Here is a 21234-nt window from a genome sequence, read left to right on the forward strand (position 1 = left end):
TAAGCAAGGCACACCCGCCAGGGAAATAAAGGTGGCTACTTACCTGGAAAAGTCCAACACTTTGTGATGGGAGTTTCAGCAGAATTCCTGGCAGGGATGAGCACTGGCTATGCAGCCTCTCCAAGATAGAATGTAGCTCCAACTGACAGGTTATGAGGCTACTTGGCATAGGCGGTAAAGCACTGATGCTAGCTAATGCTAACAACATACATGACCTGTGCGTTTAGGCGAGAAGATGAAAAGGAGACGACTGCTGGCAAAGCCGTTGTTGGTAAAGCCGAGTTACAACAACTTCCTGTTTAATGCCCCAAACATGTTTTGGGCAAAATTGTCCACCACATCACATCAAGGGCGTTCCATGAAAACTAAATAGCTTTGCAATTTGACATCACAACGGTCTTTAGATGTCACCTACCAAATTTGAAGTCGTTGGCTTCACTTTACTTCACTTTAAAAAAATGCAAAGTAGATTCAAAGTCGCAGACCGTTGAGCCCCTGGCACTTTCATGCTCAAGCCCTAATAATAATAATCCCTTCAAAAACAATAGCTTCCTCGCACTTTCAGTGCCAGGGACCATTGAGCCCCTGCTCGGGCCCTAACTATTTAGCTTGTTTGGGAGTCATTCTGCCCTCTAGTGGCTACTACAGATTGATACAGCTTTAAAATACATAACATCAGGATGTACTAATAAAGTTTAGGTTGTTGAGACAGTATTTTGTCTAAATGCCTGTTTTCTTTATGTTAACTCAAGAAGAGGGACTGTCCTCCCAAGAAAAATGTCAGCACTAGTCATTTTCAGCAAATGCCCTAAAACAACATATGTTAATGTTCAAGTGACATAACCTTCAAGGGGCTGTAGTCATGCTGACTCTTGTCTGTGGGAAGCAAAGGAGGAAGTTGTGTAACACTGTTATAGAGCTAAAATATCTGCATGTACAAAGGTTGGTGTGGTTGGATGGATCAACAAAATGTTGGACTTTGCCACTGAAGACTGTGATTTGCTTATTGTTTCTAAGCAAACATCAACATGTTTCATTAAACCATGACTACAATTGTTCCCTTGTTCACAGAGACAGGCAAAGTGGCAACATGCTTCTGGTTCCACCACCATATGTGCACAGTACTCGCCAGATCTGGCATACCCCCGACCAGTTCTCAAGACATTCTTTCTGCATTGGAGCCACTTCCACCACAAGGAAACCAGACAAGGAATTCCGGACAATGTCATAAAAATTCTCGGCTGCTGGTCTTCCCCCGCTTATCTAACTTACATCTGTCACGACCTGGACAACATCAGAAAATCCCACTCCACTTGAAGTTCCTTTGAGGGCTCCATACAGACATTGGACCTCCGAGACAGCTCCTCCACCCTGAGTCTCGACCCCCCTAGTTCCCACCTACCTTTCCGCCGTTGACGCCTAATCATCTAACCACCATGCATCCCCCCATCAACCCCCCCCCCCCCCCCCCCCCCCCCTTCTCTTCTTCCCCTCATCCCTCGACCTTCATCCCCTCAACCTTCCATCCAACGTTCTTCGACCCTCAACCCTCACCCTTCTCTCTCCATCCCTTCATCCCTCCATCCCTCCATCCCTAATCCTTCCTTCTTTCTACATCTCAGCTCTCTTCCGTAATTCACCAAATGAATAATTTCAAACCATATTCCTGTTGATTATGTAGACACATCATCTGGTTACTGTTAATGTTTCACCTAAAATAATATTTCTTATGACTGATAATGTGAGATAGAGGATAGGAGAATCGTTTAGGCTTCATGTGGCTTTAGGCCTTCCTGCATGGTGTCCCTGGCATTTTAAGAGGTTCCCATAGTAACAGGTGCATCATTGGCTGTGTGACACAAGTTGGCCTTCCCTAATACAATGCATTGTGGGCAATGTGACTCAGTACCATTTCAGTTGTCCTGGGGACAAGGAAAAGGGAGGGCAGAACAGTGAGGTAGCACTATTTGTCACTTTTCTTCTCTGTCCCTCCAGATGTGTATGGAAAAAACATTCACATTCTCATGCCTTTGCGTGTAAAAATCCTTAATCACAAATTCACTCAACATAACACAGGCCCACAGGAATAAATGACACATAGTTATATATAGAAATAGTGATTAAGATATTCAATTATCTGATTGCATTCATAGCACAAGGCTTGTTTTCACCTATTTTCATGCATTCTTACACAAATACTTGGTCTTCTGTTCTGACTTTTGTCACGCAAAACATACCCACACATACCCACACACATTAGGAGATTAGAGGGCCAGCTGCCAGGACTGACCAAAACAACACAGACAGTAATCCCTGTCGGAGCATCCAGTGTATGTCACTAAATGAGATAGAGAGAGATGGAGAGACCTTGGCATGAGAGAGTGGCAGTGGTGCTCTGTTAAGTGAGGAGGTGTTTCAGCTGATGGGAATAGGGGGATTGGATGGATGAGAGAAACAAAGCATGCTCAGTTGCTTTCTCTCTCTCTCTCTCTCTGTCTCTCTCTCTCTCTCTCTCTCTCTCTCTCTCTCTGTCTGTCTGGCAAATGCCTCTGCAGAGACAGAGTCTGCTGCATATGGGAGAGAGAGCCTGTAAGCAGTTGCTGCTGCTGCTGTATCCTCACACACACACTCACCTAAGGCACTAAGACATGAGCAAACACCTCACACACTTCCATCCATGCTCACCTCGCACGCACACTCTCAGATGAGGCTGAAAGCATCCGGGCGAGGCTGCATGTTGAAGTTATAGCAGGGCTGTGCTTTAGCCATCCGGGCATTTTGTGTTCAATCTGCCCCTTCCATGGGCACTGCTACAAGGCCTCGAGCCCCAGGATCGAAACCCAACCCCTTCTACCATCACGACACAACAAAAACAGCAACAACAATATGGCATGGGATGACTGATTGGCTGACTGAGGAGACCTGGCGATGGCTTTTGGACCGCACTTTCTGCACTGATGAAAGGCTTCAAGCTCACCTGGTAAGACTGCTAATATACTCTTTTGTACATGATGTACATTGCACATGCACACACATATATGGAATATGTTGATGTTTCAACATGCAAAGTGGATGAATGGAATGGAAGTAAAGGAGAGGAGAGATTTCTTTGTGACATGTTTTGTCTTATGTGGATGGTTCTCTCATACCTTCACTCTTCTCTCATCTCTGTCAGTTCTACCATCTGTTCACCACTACCACTCTGTGACCTTAATAGCAGGCTTTCCTGGCTTTTGTTCGTCACTATCCACCAGTGTAGACCCTGTCCTTACTTCTCCTATGTCTCCCTTTTACTCCTATTTATCTTCATCTGCCACCTGTTTAACTTTGCTGCCTATAACAGTGACAATATAAGCATTGTTTGTATATGACTGTCAGTGATGAGTGTGAGCATATTACACAGGGTAAAATTCTCTCTCTCCATTTTGGTTTTCAAAATGTTGTTCACACTCACAGTTTGCTACAGTGACATTACATTACTCTCTCTAGCGGAAGCATATCTGCACACTGAGAATAATGAAAATTATGCACTACCACTGCAAAGCCTTGTGCTAACAGTATTCAACCAGGCTTGTGAAGTCAGTGAAGGCTGTCCCCCAATCCTCCATTATTCCAGCATCTAAGCGTTTGTGTCATACTCTACTTGTTTCTTGCCTCTTAATCCCTGCTTTGACCGGACTTTGACTTTTAATTTTCAAGTAACTTTTATTTTCCAGATACACATGGAGATTGCTGTGAATATCTTTTGTCTGCTGCACTTGAAAGAAATTGTGTTAGTTTAATACCAGCTGGTTACAGATGCCCTGTTGAATTCAACATACAACTCTAACCCTATGCTTGTTGGTGGAGTGCCTGCAAAAGCAGCATTACCAGTCACCCAGAGACATGAGTTCTGTGCACTGACAAGGTCACAATGACACAAGTCTGGACTCAGGAGATTTTATGGGAATAATGTGCAGTGAGAATCACTTTCCCTACCACAGTTACATGAAGGAGACCCAACTACAACCTGCCAGTGGTAGTAGTGTGTAGAGTATAGTTAATTTGCCTTAAACTAAACTGTATTCTGTCTTCCAGTACAGTTTTTGCTATTTAATTAAATTGCAGACAGATAAGCTTGCAAACAGCTCAGGTCAGGGTTGAGTTTTCACAAACCACGTGTCCTCTGAAACTACTCTTAAAAAAATAAAAACACCCTCTGACAGGCATAATGCAGGGCAATATATTTAATGTATGATGGAAGAATGGAGGTAGCAAAGTGACTGCCACTGTTCTATAGGTCAACATATAAAAATGAGTTATTGCAATATTTAAAGCTCTATGCCTGAAATCACATTAAAACCCCATAGCAGGCAATAATGCCAACAGCTGCTTGCAGGCTGGTAACATTAGAATGTGTGTGTGTGATGCATAGAGGATGCAGGATTTAAAATGGCTGCATTCAAAGGCTTTCTAATTAAGAAAGCATCCTTTGGGACAGCTGCTTGTCATTATACCTCTGCCACTACTCATTAACACCGCACAAAAGTAGAGCTGAGTTACCTAAGAATAAGTGCATATTAAGAACAGTGTCTACTGGGTGTCTTATACCTGAGCTGCATAGAAAGGAGTGTTATAAAGTTAGAAAAGGTGCCCTGCCATTTTAATTCCGTGGAAGGATAGAGACTGATATTGCATTTCCTGAAATAAAAAGAGGCTGTGAAGATGGAATAGTCATCTCCATGATTGTTAAAAATAGGATTTGAACTTGAGTGGCTGAGAAAAAGATCAATAAAATTAAACATTGCACATATGATTGGGTTATTGCTCATGTTTTTATGTTTTCATCCCTTTAATGCTATTTCTGGCAGATGAGTAATCTGCTATTTGCTAGGTAATCTGAACGGAACATTAGTCCTCTGAACCAACAGAGACTTAATCTTTTGAGGTAAAGATATTTAAAGAATACTGACTAAGAGTACAGGACATAGATGCTGGACTACAGACTGGCTGTGGTGTGAAGACCAGAACTAGCTTACAGAGACATAAATCAACTACTCACAATTAACAACTAACATATGAACTGTGAATCAGGTAATGGAGAAACAGGGATCTCAAATAGTGACAGTGTGATATTCCACAAATGATTGTCACTCACAAATTGCAGATAAATTTGTGTCCTACATAGTTCCTGGATGCATGGGTCATGATTATTGCTCTGTCTTGATTAGTGAAGCATGTCAAAATGAGCAACAGGAAATTATTTCATGATGTTGGGATTTGGGTAATTAGCCAGAGAGTTGACTGGTTGTGTGGCAGACACTTATTCAGAAACTTCAGGAAGAGCTCAGCTAGAGAGAGCATTCAGGAGGTACCACAAGAGAGAAACCAAATAAAATCCCACCCCGAGTTACTTGGAATATGTAAAGAACTCTGAGGAGGCGCTGTGTTGAGCGGAAGCTAGTCTTTGTTGATGAGACAGTTGTTGAATACTTATCTGGCAGGTGCATTATATTTGACTGATGACCAGATTGTGCAAGATCCATGGATCTCTACAGCTTCAGCTCATGGGAGTTAGGAGACCTGGAGCCAGATGCATAAAACTTTGTGTAGATTCATGACTAAAACTGTACACACAAAGCACAAATGCATAAACATTCTTTTTGTCAGATTTATAAAGTTGTGCGTATGCATGATTCTGTGTAAAGAATCTCACTTATAGTGGAATTGGGTGCATGTACTCAGGCTTCATTTCCACTCCCACTTTTAGACATAAATGGATGAAGACACGCCCTTAATCAGTCGTTTTCATATCAACATAGGTGAAAAGTGCAGTTTCAGCAACTGTACCATCAGAGCTGTCTTTTGCTATTTATAGTGCCCATATCATTAATTATTTACATGGACCTGTAAAACATCATCAGCAGTGATATCTCATCATCATTTTCAAAAGTCAGAAATGTAATCAATGATTAGTTTGTAGCAGTCATATCAAAACCAACTTTATATGGCGTGTCCCAATTAAGGATAAGAGGAAAAATTAACAGCAAAATAAAACAACAACTCCTGTATATTAAAAGAATTATACAATTGATCACACAAAAGCAATTAATCAATATTAATTTTATAACTGTACCTTTGATTGGCATTTTACAGATTGCTATATAGACCATATAAAAATCAGATAATTAGTGCAGTTGGTTATCAAATAAATGTTTTATTATATTTAGATTCCGTCTTTCACCATATTTTTCCATCTCCACATCATCATATAACCCGCAGCTGGCTCTGGAAAACATGTACACCTGTTCTGAAGTCTGTTTGAGGTATTTTTATGCATCAATTATGCATCTGGCCCCGGGACTCTGATGGTCCAACATTGTATGTTATGTATACATTAATACATAATGGAATCATGTTGTTTTTGTTTGGGTTGGCAGAAAACATTACCTCTGTATTGCATTGTGTCATCTGTCAGATGCTTGTTAGTCATCACTATCCAGGTGTTTCTCTGCTCAAAATGACAGTGCTTGTGTACTTGTGTAACTAGGCATGCAGGTATACCATATAATGTTTTGCTACATGATACTGAATGTATGCAAATTGTAATCTGAATCAAATTGATGTTTTCCTCAACACTGGGAAATCATGGATCAGTTTGTGTTATGCTCCTGGTGAGCTTCTGTAGCTCATCTTTTTCACAGCCCTGCAGGCACTGATTCACATTCTCGTTATCCTTCTGCACAAATACAATAAAACTACCATATAGTATTGTATAACTAGCTTTACACCATAATCATACATACAATAGCTTTAGCCATGCCCCCCTTTCTGTCAGGTTAACAAGTGGAGTAGATGAAACCTTCTCAATGAAACAAAATGGGCATCTATGCCATTATGTCTTTAACCTACAGCTAATGGATATCAAACATAACTCTCTGCTGACTGTGTATTAGATTAATCCAGGGAGACCTTTGCTATAGCCAAGAAAATATTACATCAATTCATCTTCAAATTCTGCCAGATACCGTATTTGCAGTAAGATTAAATGTGTAGTATATACAATCATATGTATCACCATGTGTAAGGACTTACTCAGATGTATAAGATTGTAGAGAAGTCTAGCTTGAGTGTTTAGGAAAGTGGCCGACTCAGGGACTTGTTCATTGACTCAAAAAAAGCCAAAAGCACATCTGTAAAAATAAAAAAAAAAACAAACAACAAACAACTAAATTGAGAATGTCACAGGTTGACACTGTCTGCATATGTTTTTGCCATTGTGTCTATTTATATGTTCCTCAGTACCAACTCGTCTCTCATTGAAGACCGTGTCACTCCACATCCGCCCACCAAGTGTCCCCAGTCCTTCCTGCCATTCCCCTTCCAACTGACTCCCTGCACACCTGCCCCTTGTTACTCATTAGTTCCCCAGTACTTATACATGTCATTCAGCCCTTGTCTTCTAACAGATTGCCTTAGGCCCTAAACATGGTCCACGGAAGTACATGAACACAAATTGCAATGCCTGGCCCTGCTGACCCTGGTGAACATACTCAACGTGCACTGTTACATACCAGTGGAGGTAACAAACCTCAGTCCTTAAAGGGGTGATATAGAACTAATCAGAGTGTTTCTTTGACTACAGTAGTAAACAAAAATGGCGTCTGTGGAGAAGTGTGTACTGCTCAGAGGCGGGCCTTGATGTACACAGGCCCACTCAGATTGACAGCTTCATATCAGATTCATGAAAACTTCCACTTATGTGACTGAGGTTTCTTGAATCTGATAGGGTGGGCAAGCTGTCAATCTGTCAGTCATGGTGACAGATTTAAATGTCTGTCTTGATTTAATCAGAGAATTTTGATTTGACTGTAACAAGACATGATGCTGAATGTGGATAGTATGTGCTAGCAATGCTATAGATAAAGAATTTATACAGGTTAAACAAATGGACATGATAAGAAATTAAAATATATGGCCCAAATGGTGTGGCTCACTTTTCACAAAGATAAAATACTGCAGGGTTTAAACCTGTCTTTTAAAATCACCCTACGGTGACGTGAAAGACAAATCTGTCTTATCAACATAAATCAGAATTGTGTCTGCAGTGGAGAAGAGAATTCCATTTCAACTAAGGTGTACCCAAATAAATCTCTATCTGCAGATGGAAAATCTTGTTGATGAACACGACATAACAAATAAAAATGTAGGAGCAAATTATAACCATGTCTCCAAGACAGTGAAGTAGTGCTCCATTGAAGCAGCACTCAGACGCTGCAGTGACCTTTTCTATGGGACTTTCTGGGACTGTCTCTTCACAGTGGACCAAACAGAGCTATCTAACAACTCAAAGTTAGTAAGGTGTACAGTTTCTCTCATGCCATATGGGCAATGAAATGTCCCAAGCTTTTTAAAAATGTAAATATCTTTACAATCAATCACTGCAGCAACTGCAGCATCCATACTATTGCTGCTGACAGCACTGACATGTACGTGTCTCTCTTGCTCCTTCCATTAATCAAAACATTTACAGTATATTGAGGAAAATATTGGATAATTCATAACTTTTACTCATGTTTAAATTATTTCTATTTTCTACTATTTTATTATTATAGTTAATTAAGTTATTCCAATTTAAGGAGGTTGCACATTTGTTATTAAAAGCCTTAGTGGAAATTTCAGGGTTTGGCTTGATCATTTGGAGAGTGTGGATTTACTGAAAGGTCAGTACAGCATATTTTATTTGTTAAGGTTATATATTTGATACAGTTCATTATCACATCTTGTTTTGGTTGATATGGATTTTTGGTTTCCTTAACATGAGTGTATTATATGTGTTTCAAATTCAACACACAAGTAATGACTTATGACTATATAATGATTTATGGTCACTACTATCCTTTCTGGTATACATTACATACATCAGTTCTTTGGTTCCTCCTATCTATTGTACCACTGAGAGAGATATTTATAGCTTCTGCCTGCATCCACCAAAATTACCTTACATTTTCATCATTTTCTCTGACTGCACCCTCCACTGGCCGCATCTCAAACAACTCAGCAGTGAAGCGCTCTGTGATTGGCTGCTGAATGGCTCAATGGGCTGTACAGTGCATCACAATTGGCTGCTTCTGTCTCAGACCATATCATAGGGATCTGTCCCGGGGGAGATTAGGAATCTGGGTTACTTGACAGAATGGGATCGGCTGTATGCAAGGGATGGAGGACTGTACAGGAGGAAGAACAATATAGAAAATGTTCAGTCTCAGTGTTTATAAGGAAGAGGATACTACTCCATTACATGATCTCTCATATTCCATACAGATCTGATTCAAGCCACAGTATCAAGCTAGAGCAGAATGGTGTCTATAAAGGATAATACTGAACAAACTGAATAAATACATGTTTCTGTCCACCAGTTAGTGGGCAGTCAGTATTAGCTGTGTAAGGTAGCAATTATACAAGCAACAAAAATAGAGAAGACAGAAGTAATTATCATGCTACAGCTATCAAATAATATTTTCCTACTGACTATAACCTCATTGGATTTGTTTTAATCTCTACAGTCACTTTATTTGTTGTGATTTTTTTAAAAATCTGATCCGTCATTTTAAATGGTATTTAAGTATTTTAAACCAATGTGTCATAAGTATTGTCCACTTGGCAATGAAGCAGTACTGTGAGTTAGAATAAATACTTGGTGTTTATTCAAAGCCATCATATTAACTCGTTGGCAGCAGCTCTGATCCTGACAGCGAGCTGGTAGAAGTCAGTTGAAGTCACAGGTTTGTGTCTTCTCTCACTCTCTACAGACAATGCAAATGCATCACCATGCAGTCTGCTGACTTTGTATGTAAACCATACAGAGACTGTGTATTATTTAATTTGCAAACATTTACATCTTTAACTATCAATCAAGAATAACAGCCCCAATATTACTGTAGGAACATCAAAGAGACTAATTGACTGTAAGTAACTTTGACTGCCACTACAAGCTAACATGTGAAAACTGAAAAATTAAGACATTGACTTTATCACAACATATATTTTAAAGATAGCATTGGCATATTTTAGAGGAATAAAAAGTTTGATTCCAGTTTTAGAAAAGACAGATTCTTTAAACCAATGTTTATATGACAAAGCTGCTGACCTCTGGCTGTCACATTTCACACCTTGTCAAGTTAACAGCTTTTCATTTTCCATGTGTTTCTGCACTCTGTGGACTCTTTGAAAGGAGTGAAGAGGCATAAATTGTGAAAAATATAGCGTGCTTATCATTTCAAAAGGTTGGACCACAGATTTATAAACCAAAAAGAAATACCAGTATTTCGTGTGGGTGTCTGTGTGTGTGTGTGTGTGTGTGTGTGAGCATTTGTGCGGTCTGTTTAATGGGGAGGGGCAGGCAGCATGGTGTGAGAGTGAGGGTTAACCCACGTCAGCAGCTTTCATTCATAAAGCTCATGAATTAGTGAGGAGAGGGAGTGGCCCTGTGCATATGATGCTGAAGCCCAGTCACCAGCACTCTCCTTTGGCATCCAATCACGGCATTCGGGGGGGAGGATGACAGAGGGTGGACAGAAAGAAAGAGGGGCATTGCAGGAGGAGCTTGTGAATCATCCTGCAGGAAGAAAAAGAGAGGGAAACAATAAAGGAGGGAGGGAGACAGAAAAGAAGCATAAAGCACTAGCCTCTTTAAACCACTGAACTGCATTTCTTGAGGGGGCAGTGTAGCTGTCTGTTTATGACCAACCCCCATGCACGGACTCTTTGGCAAGGACTCTCAGAGGCAGCCCCATCCTCCTCCTCCTCCTCTCTTCTCTCTGCTTCCTTGTCTCCTCCTCTTCTCCTGCTGTTGCTGTCTGAATGAGTGGATGAATGAAGCAGGTAGAGTCTGATGCTGTGGGCTGAGGTCTTCTATGGCTGCCAGGTTGGTTAGTGTCTCCTAATAATGCCTTGTCCCTCATCTCTGTGTTGCTGTCGCTCCGTGCTTGCAGTGTTTGTGTTTTACTGAGGGAGGATGTGTCACCTTGCATCAATTTAAATCCCACCATGTCTGCTGCATCAGATGATTTAGCATTGAGTTAGTGAGACACAGATCAATTCATTTTCACTGCACCATGCTGCATGATCACTGTGTTTGCATCTGCAGACAGGAGAGATTGTGATGTCTCGCTGGCATGTTCTGGCTGTGATAGCTGCACTGACAGATTTTACATTCAGATGAATTAGCAAATATATCAATTCACTAACCAAGACCACTCCTTCTAGAATATGGATTTAATGGTTTATTGGGAGTGTGATGGAAGGCAGGGTGAAAAGGAGGAAGGATAGTTAGAGGGATGGTTGGAGAGGGAAGGTTGGATGGGGGAAGGGAGAGGGTCGGGGGTGTGAGGATGCGGGGGTGAGGGTCGAGGTCGTGGGATGCGGGATGAGGGGGTAGGGGTCGAATGGGATGAGGGTCGAGGGATGGGGAGAAAGAAGAGCAGGCGGGAAAGAGGGGAAGGAGGGAGTGGATAGGAGAGTGATAGATGAAAGGAGGAGATGCGTTGACGTCGGGGAGGTAAGTGGGAACAGGGGTTGAGACTCAGGGTGGGGGTGCTGTCTCGATGATCTGGCATCTGTACGAGGCCCCCTGTTCCTGTGTTTGAGCAGAGAAGAGAGGAAAGTTAGCGGAGGGGTCGGGTGGGAGGGACTTGCAAGCTGAGACGAAGGGAAGAGGAGCGGATATGGTGTGTTTAAATACCCTGTGGTGCGGAAATGAGTTGCGTACAAGGCGTGGTCTTTGGTTCCCGAACTTTGTTTATAAGTCTATAAACTTCATTTCACTAACCAAGACCACTCCTTCTAGAATATGGATTTAATGGTTTATTGGGAGTGTGATGGAAGGCAGGGTGAAAAGGAGGAAGGATAGTTAGAGGGATGGTTGGAGAGGGAAGGTTGGATGGGGGAAGGGAGAGGGTCGGGGGTGTGAGGATGCGGGGGTGAGGGTCGAGGTCGTGGGATGCGGGATGAGGGGGTAGGGGTCGAATGGGATGAGGGTCGAGGGATGGGGAGAAAGAAGAGCAGGCGGGAAAGAGGGGAAGGAGGGAGTGGATAGGAGAGTGATAGATGAAAGGAGGAGATGCGTTGACGTCGGGGAGGTAAGTGGGAACAGGGGTTGAGACTCAGGGTGGGGGTGCTGTCTCGATGATCTGGCATCTGTACGAGGCCCCCAAAGAGACTTCAACCAGAGAAGCGAGAATGGGATTTCTTAACGTTATCCGGGTCGTGATGGATGTGGGTATGAGAGTGGGACGAGGCTGGGCATGGTGCTCCGGGAATCCGGGAAATTGATTCCGCTGAGGTAGGTCTGTATGGTGGAAGACTTGATCTTGAGTTGAGTGTGGGATAATGTGATGAAGCAGGAGAGGGTAAGAATGTCCGGTGAAGGGAATGGGAGTCCGTGGTAGACGTGAAAGGTTTTAAAGGAATTCCAACCGGTGAAGTATGGAGATAGTGTTCAAGGGGTGACGCTGTTGATGATGTTGTCCCGTGAATTGGTGACCAGTTGTTCCAGTTGCGGGTTCAGTTGTAGATTGTGGCTGAAAACGGTGGGACTGGAGTTGGAAGAGGGTTGGAGGCTGGAGCTAGTAGTCTGAATTTCTGAAACATGAAACGGGAGAGTGAATCGGCGATTGCGTTTTTATGGCCTGGAATGTGGAGTGCACGGATGATGAACTGGTGCTGGGCTGAAACCAATGTGAGCTTGCGCACGAACTGCATGATGTCCAGATTGTGTGACCGGCCTTTGTTGAGGATGTCGACGACGGCGCTGTTGTCAGAGTGGATGGCGATGGTCTTTTTGGACCATTCATGCCCCCAAAGAATGGCAGCGATGACAATCGGGTACATTTCCGCAATGGTGGAGGAAGGGGCCAGGGAAGAGAAGTCGGGTGGCCATTCGGCGGAGAACCATCTGCCGCCGTAGTAACCACCGAAGCCGACTGAAGGGGCGGCGTCGGTGTACAGCTGGATGTCATTGGCGTCTGTGACGTGGACGTCGTAAAAGAAGGAGATGCCGTTCCAGGAAGAGAGGAACTGGTGCCACATTTTTAGTTCCATCTTGCACGCGCTGTCTAGCGTGACGTGGTCGTGGATGGATGGGACGGCGGTGGCTATGGAGAGAAGGTGTGACAAGAAAGATCGGCCCTGAGGGATGATGCGGGTGGCGTAGTTGAAATGGCCCAGCAGAGAGAGTAATTGACGTTTGGTGCATGTGTTGGCCATGAGAAAGTTTTGAATGAGTAGAGAAATGCGGTGGAGTTTCTCAGTAGGCAGAGATGCTTGGAGTGTAATGGAGTTGAGGGTGATGCCGAGGAATTCCAAGGATGTGCTTGGGCCTTCTGTTTTCTCTGGAGACAGGGGAACGCCAAGATCAGTGAATGCGGAAATCATTGTGGTGAGACCGTATGATGGGGGCGAAGACGGTGGCGTGACCGTGAGGAAGTCGTCAAGTAGGTGGATGACGTATGGGAGTTTATAATTGTTGGAAAGAATCCAGCAGAGGGCTTCGGACAATGAGTCGAAAATTTTTGGGCTGCTCTTGCAGCCGAAGGTTAGACGCACGGCAAAATAGTATGCGCCCTTCCAGGAGACCCCGAAGAGGTGCCAGTAGTCGGGGTGGATGGGGAGGACTTTGAAGGCGCTTGTGATGTCCGCCTTGGACAACCATGCTCCCTGGCCCGCGAGTCGGATGAGGGAAATGGCGTGGTCTATGGTGGCGTATTGCATGGAAAAGTCCGGGCTGGGAATCAGGCTGTTAATGCTTGGAACAGTGGAACCGTGGGGGGACGAGAGGTCGATGATGAGCCTCTTTTTCCCAGAGTACTTCCTGGTTGCCACTCCGATTGGGCTGACTCTGAAAGACGGGAAAGGGGGGCTGGAGAAAGGGCCAATCATGAAGGCGTCATCAACTTCTTTTTGCAGTAGTCTGTCAACTGTGGTGGGTTCAGACAGGGCTGATTGCAAGTTGTTGCATATGTGAGTGGACTCAGGTATGGCCTGCAGACCCGGATGGAAACCGTAAGTGAAGCCCTGAATGAGGAAGTTGACGAACTGGGTGTCTGGATGGTTTTGTAGGGCGGTGGCTAGGGCGTTGATGTTAACGGGGGTATTGAGATGCTTACACAGCTGTTGCTTTGTCGGGTTGTGTGGGCATGTGGCTCTGGCGTGGGCTCCCCCGCAGAATGAACAAGTGTGGAGGAATTTGCAGCTGGAGGAGCTGCAACTGAGGTCGTTGAAGTTATTGCAGATCATCCGTCCTCCCTGGTAGAGGACAGGTCTCCCTCTCCTGTCCGTGCCTTTGGGGAGGGGGCCGAGGATGGACGGGTGATCTAAGGCAGGTTTGGGGGTGATGGATGGTGGGGGAGCCACCGATGGCAAGTAGTGTGGCGTGGCTGGGCTTTGCTTGTCTGTTACCGAGGCGCGGGGCAGGGGGGCGGAGAGGGTGCATGCTGCGGCGGGATGGGAAGGGGCGCCGCACGTTTCGCAGTGCAGAGAAGCGCAAGCTGCGAAAACTTGGCAGTATAGCTCATGGTCCAATGTTCCCCAGTACGTGCCCTGGTTGAACTGTTGGAGGCGACCGGCGGCTTGGGAGGCGAAGAGGATATGGTAGGTATAGGAACCGTTGCCGCCGAAACGCAAGGCCAGGTCGAGAATTAATGACAAGTAATCATCGAGCTCGGACCTGCGGTCGGGGGAGGCTGAACAAATTATGTCTCTATACAATGAGAATGCAAAAGCGAACTCGGCGACTGTGAGGTCCTTGGAGCGAGCAGGAAGTGGCTGTTTAAGTTCCGAGGGGCCGAATAAGGTGAGCAGTTCCCTGGGGATGTGAGGATTGATTGATGTAGGGTGAATGAGTTGAGCGAGATCAATGTAATTACCGGTTAGGATCTGCTGCCTGAGGGTGGGAGACACGGGGGAGGGCCGGGCGGATGCTAGGGGGCGCACTGGTGGCTGGGCGGTGGCCAGGGTGTAGCTGCTGGATGGAGGTGTGGGAGCCAGGAAAAGGCCGAGGCTGGCCGTGTGTAAGGCCGTAGGATAAGGAGGTGCAGGTGCTGTGGTACAGGTAATGCTAGAGTGCGGGTCGTGGGGAGCCGGGGGGTAGGGGAGGAGACAGGGAGGGTGAAAAGAAGGAAGAGGAGGAACAGGTTGGGTGTAACTCGTGGAGCTGCTGGGGCCCGCTGTTGTTTGTGCTGTCTGAGCGGCTGCCGTGGTTGGTGCGGGTGGAGGAGCAGCTGGGATGGCCGGGAGGGAAGGAGCAGCAGAGATAGGAGCCGAAGGGGAGGAAGGGATGCTGGGTTGATGGAATGTATATGCGTGGGATGTAAGTGCAGCTGAAGAGAAAGTGGGAGGAGGAAATGGCTGTGGAGCAGAGAGCGCCTGCATGGGGTTAGAAGCGGACTGCACTAGGGAGGCTGAGGTTGCTGAGGAGGAAGGTGTGCGTGTGGCGGAGCGACGTGCCGTGACGTCATGGACGTCGTCGCGCGCGCGACGTCGGGAACCCGGAAGATCGTGGGAAGATGGACGGGAGAGAGTGCTGTCCTTCAGGGAGTTTGTGTATAATTGAAACAGTCTTGCCTTGTTGTCGGTGCGATGGAAAGGAATGTTATTTTGGCTGAGGAAATGCTTTAAGCGAGCGACGGTCCACTCGGACATGTTTGGGGCCGAGGAGCGGTCCGTACACCGGAGGCGAGGAGAGCGCTGCGCGCGGTGGCTGCTCCTCTTGGGCGGGCTCCGGGATCTCGAGCGAGGCTGGAGTGAGCGTCGGGAATAAGTAGCTTCCTTCGGACGCCGAGTACGGGACCTTCCCCTGGAGCCGCTGGGGATCGAGGGCTCGACGATACCGTCGTCGACGGAGGATGAGGGCCGAGAGGCCGGGATGAGGGAAACCGAGGAGCGCAGGCGAGGCTGCCGGAAAGATCGGACGCCGGGGGACTCCGGGACTTCGAACGAGTCCTCGTCCGAAGCGTTGAGGAGCAGTTCGAGGTCCATGATGTGAGTAAGAAGTTTTTAGTTTATGCTGGTGTGTCACAGGGTGCTTGCAAGCTGAGACGAAGGGAAGAGGAGCGGATATGGTGTGTTTAAATACCCTGTGGTGCGGAAATGAGTTGCGTACAAGGCGTGGTCTTTGGTTCCCGAACTTTGTTTATAAGTCTATAAACTTCATTTATTGTTGCATATTTATTCAACTTGCCCACAGGGGAAGCATGAGGATTTAAAGTAAGTGATTAAGTCTGATATGAGGTTTCGTATTCTACAAGTTTATAGTGTTGTGTAATCGAAAATTGCACATCTGTGGTGTTATAGTTACAGGAGAGATGTATTGAGTCAATCAATGTTCTCTGTGAAGTAAAAACAGACAGTCAGCGTCGTTTGTCAATACTGGCATCACATCATGTGCTTTTTTACAGTGGAAGTAAATCAGCTGTTGAGAACAAATGCACTGACTGATGTAATAATATTGTTACTGGCAGGAAGGCTAGATTGACCTCTATACAGTAGGTTGCTCCTATAATTTGACCTTTGAATGAGGGCTGCAATGCAGGGGGAGATGGCATCCAGACTCACTGTGTATGTGTCAGACTCACCAGTTCTCTGGGTTAGGCACCTTGACTGAGACAGAGAAGCGATGGGATGGTCTGGAGCTCCTGATGGTAGAATGAGAAGCTCTAGGCACAGGGGTTGAGGCACATTTGATCTCACTACCCGGATAAATGATTCTACTATTTATAGTCTTCATATTGAGTATTATATAAGGGTAAGTGATAGAGAACTGCAGTACTGTGATAGTGTTCCTCTTTGTCCTCTGCTTGCAAAGGCAATCCATACGCACACAATGCAATATGTGATGACGTCTTTTACAGATGATAGTGTTTGCGTTACTACTCATGAGGTCCCATTTATACTTATGTCCAGAGTCTTGAGACATATACTTACATTAGTATAGTTTGATTGTATGTATTTGTTATTTAATTTGTATCTTAAATAGGACAATATCAATTTTCTGGGATCATGGAGTGGCAATTCACCTTGTTGTTGCTATATTAGAGCCAGCTGCTGTTTCAGATTGATGTGTTAGTCAATATAATTTTACTACATTACAATTGTCCATCTCTGATTTGATTAGTATACTTGCAATAAGCTGATTGTACAGTTATAGTAAGCAATTTGCCATTAACCTGAATTTGTTCTAATTTGTTACGGTTTATTGATCAGATACCACACAAGTATGAGTCAGCAAGTTATTGTTAAGAGTTGTAGTGTTCCAAGTTTCAGAAGTTTTCCATGTGTCGTATTAAAGCTGCACTAATCATCATAATATTATATCAACAATGAACCACATGACTGTGCGAAATGTGAAAGGTGTTGCTCATAGTCACGAACCCACAGCAATTGATGCAGCTTTAAGCTTTGGACATACAAGGGTAATATATGTAATTTTTTCTTTTGCCAGCATCAATATTTGAATATCAGTCCAAAACCCTTGGAGCAGCTGTGACCCTTGCTGAGTGAATTCAACAAAAAAAAAAAAACACAAGCTTCAAGCTCTTTCTCTTATTTTCAGTACTGCCACTAACTCTAACCAGAGCACCCCTGCTTGCTCACCTGTCCTGCGAAAGCGCTCCCGCTCGTCCACGCCCCAGCTGAGCCCCGAGGTCGATAGCACCATGGTGGAAAAGGGTTCATCAGACCAGGCCTCAGACCGCTCCCCCACCACCCCCGAACAGCAACAGACCTCCCAGCACCAACGCACCTACTCCCAGTCTGTCCATCCCACCAGCAGCCGCAGCAGTGGGAAGAACTCCAAGGTGAGCAGACAGACGAGGTGACAGCTAAACACTTATGTGCTCTTATTTGATGGCACAAATACACTAAGTAGAGGTCAGTCACTTTACTTGTCCCTGTAAAAATGGTCAGGCAGTGTTCCAAGTACATCATTAGCTCTGTTAGCATACAATATGTTTGAGGCAGTCAGCAGCTAGCATTGTGTCATAGATATACACACATAGATACAGCATCTTGTCTGTAGGACGTGCCTCAGCCACCATCATATTGCAGTGGGGATCTGTAATCTTTACTCACTAGAGAATGTCAGACTATTGTGCTGTTATTAATATACTGACTTTCCTGTTTGTAATTAGTGAGTGAAGTGAACCTGTAACTTGTAGCAAACCTGGATACAGCCACATGCATACATATGAGCCAACCAGAGTCCACCTACCTGATGATCTCCCTCAAACACTCAAAAAATAAACAATATTTTTTACATCTCTCTTATACACAAACATGCAGCCCAAAACTCATATTTCATATTAGACTTTAAACATCATTTTTGTAGTGTGAGAAATGTCAATAGTGTGTGTGAAAATATGAATATCAAAAAACAGGATTGTGAAGCATGTCAAATATAAAAAGAAGAAAAAAAAACTATTGTCTATTTTATGTATTTCAAAAATCGTCATAGGAGCCATATTACAACACAATAAGAAAATAGAATATACTCACAAAATAATTAAGGAAGGCTCAACTTTGATTTACAGTAGTAATTTCAGCTTTCTTACTTTACATTTAAGAAAAGCATTTTGGTATGAAAACCATCAATCTTGAAGTATTCTGTATTACGCATAAATGTCTGCTGAAAAAGTGATTGACAATTCAGTGAGTTGTGACAGCTGTAAGAGCAGACTTCTTCCCACAATATACTTATATACATTCAGAAGGACCAATACACTGTTGACGTATCAATACAATAACTAGCAGCACCCAATCCGGTATTTACATGTATATATCTATGGCATTGTGTAATTAGACTGTTTCGTAACTGGAAGAGAACACTAACACAATATCACTAAGACTCCCAGATTATGTTGCAAATACCTTAGGACAGTAATTTAAAATGGAAACATGCAACTAGTTTGTTTGTCTTGAAAAAACTACCACAATATAGACCCTCCACTATTACTGGTAAGATAATCATGACTAAATGAGCTGATAATGCAAGTGCCTGACTAAAGTAATTTAAAGAAGTTCTTTATGTTTAAATAGTGAATGTGGATTGATGGGAAAAATTGCAACCTATATATTGATGATCTGGCTTTTTACACTGAGGATTCAGTTGTAGCTCTTCCTGTATTGTCTTCCTGTTGGTTTTTAAAATATACAACCACAAGGCTGGTTAAGGTTAACCAGGATCCACAGTGTAAAATACATTTGAACTAGAAATGCATTTTCTGTGGAAAATGTGTATGAATGCTATGGAAATACTACAGACTTCTTCAGCATCCCAATCCATACAATTTTGCAGAGTTTGATTACCATGGCATATTAAATTTAAGAGATATGGCAATTAATAAGTAGTATGGTGGTGATTTATCAATGACCACAAGGTGCGGTTATTGGTGCCATGATTCAGTATATCATGCAGATTCTCATGGAGAACTTGTGTACCAAGTTTCATTTTATTAAAGACAACAGAATTGTAGAAATATCATGTTATAAAATTACTTTAACGCCCTTATGGTAGAAATTTATGAAATGTTACACACTTGTGCAATGTCACCTTGTGTACAACATCCCCAAATTTAGTTGCAATCCAATTCAGTATTGAGGAGTTACTGCCTATTAAGTGCATTAGGCCACGCCTTCAAAAGTTTGGTAACCAATTACAGACAAACTGTGAGTGATATCCAAAAGTGAATTAATAAGTTTTGTTCAGTGTCCTCAGAATATGGTATGAATTAGGTTTGGTGAAGATTAGATGAAATATGTGAAAAAAATGTGTTTCTTAAAAAATCCAAAACGGTGGAAAACCTTTTAGGCATAAATGGACGTAGCCTATATGAGTCTAATCAGCATCACCCAAGGAACTTCCTGTCCAAATATTGTTTTTATAGACCTTACTGTTCATGAGTTATTAGCGAAAATGTAAAACACATAATACCTAACCACATGGTGACACTATTGGTTCCATGTTTTAATATGTTAAGCATTTCCACATGGGATACCTATACTTCAAATATGAACAGTTTTGCTCTTTTAGTTTTTGAGATATTAGCTTTCAAACATTTCTCCCATAGACTTTCCATTATAAATTTTAATATTTAAAAAGACTATAAAAAATCACTGGAATATGCTAGAAATATGAAAAATAAAAATTAGCATAAATGTCCTTAAAGAGCTGAACATTTTGATATTTGAATGATTTCTGTCACTCAGTGCTAGAAAGCACTGTGTAGCCAATATATAAACAGTTTATCTGTGGATTGATAAAGAGAGGACCAAAGTTAGTGTCTTGCTCAGGCCAGAGCTTGTTTATTTCTGTATACAATTGCATACACTTCCCAGTCACGTTATATCTATGCTCTTTGATTGAAACGCATGTTAAATTAATACCAAAAGATTTCACAAATTAAATAACAAATAGTGTAACCAGACTGATGATAAATAATATAAAACATTCTGCCTAAAGGAAATAAGTGCACATGAATTCAAAATAATTTAACATATATTCCACATAAACAAAAAGTGGCTTAATCCAAAATAATACTATGTACCAAAATAACAAAATAACTCAGAATACACATTCACTTTACTCTAATTCCTACAATCACTCACATATTAACACATACAGTCCTGCTAACACTCATTCAACATTTGCATAATATACACAAAACCTTTCTACAACATTCTTACACGTCACACTCTCTCACACACTTGCACTTAACAGCAGCACTGAACAATATGGCGTGACCACAACATGGTAGTGAATAACAGGAAATGTGATATTAGTTTGAATATGGTATCTCTCTCATCACCACTTACTTACTACTGGTTGGCTAATATTTAGAACATATTTTATTATGTTACAGAACTAATTACTTACACTTACAAAACTACTGTGCAAAGCTGAAGTTAATGGAAAGAAATACTCAGCATGACAACGCTCGCTATTTAAATAAAAACTGAATATATAGCAGTTCCAACCTACTACACCCAAAACAACAAATTTGCTTCAGATGGATCTCATTGTCATTGTCATATTCACTATAGTCTATCTTGGCATGTTACTCACCAGTCATGTTACTGCTGAAATGTAGCTGTTATGATGTTGCTACCAAGTTGTTTAGGGGTTGGCCTGTTATATAGTGAGGACTAATCACTGTTAACCTAGCTTAGTTACACACTGACACATTTAATCAAAGGTAAGCCATG

General features: G+C 43.1%; 2 protein-coding genes across 2 annotated transcripts in view; one reads left to right on the forward strand and one right to left on the reverse strand.

Moving 5' to 3' along the window:
• Positions 1-7453: 7453 nt before the first annotated feature.
• Positions 7454-21234, forward strand: part of LOC122996085 (protein Aster-B-like) — a 51586-nt gene continuing 37805 nt past the window's right edge. Inside the window, exons 1-2 of the mRNA XM_044371624.1 lie at positions 7454-7561; positions 17588-17831. Of these exons, the coding sequence (XP_044227559.1) occupies positions 17691-17831 (141 nt within the window). The 5' untranslated portion in view covers positions 7454-7561; positions 17588-17690. The remainder of the gene's footprint in view (positions 7562-17587; positions 17832-21234) is intronic.
• Positions 12465-16014, reverse strand: LOC122995756. Its single transcript, XM_044371120.1, has one exon. It carries the CDS (start codon positions 16012-16014, stop codon positions 12544-12546), a length of 3471 nt encoding a protein of 1156 aa, XP_044227055.1. The 3' UTR covers positions 12465-12543.

This window comes from Thunnus albacares, chromosome 13 (genome assembly GCF_914725855.1).
Source record: "Thunnus albacares chromosome 13, fThuAlb1.1, whole genome shotgun sequence".
In the NCBI taxonomy this organism is placed as follows: domain Eukaryota; kingdom Metazoa; phylum Chordata; class Actinopteri; order Scombriformes; family Scombridae; genus Thunnus; species Thunnus albacares.

Bases quoted from the DNA above. Each gene is read 5' to 3' on its own strand.
- LOC122995756 (XM_044371120.1), bottom strand. From the start codon at position 16,014: ATGGACCTCGAACTGCTCCTCAACGCTTCGGACGAGGACTCGTTCGAA.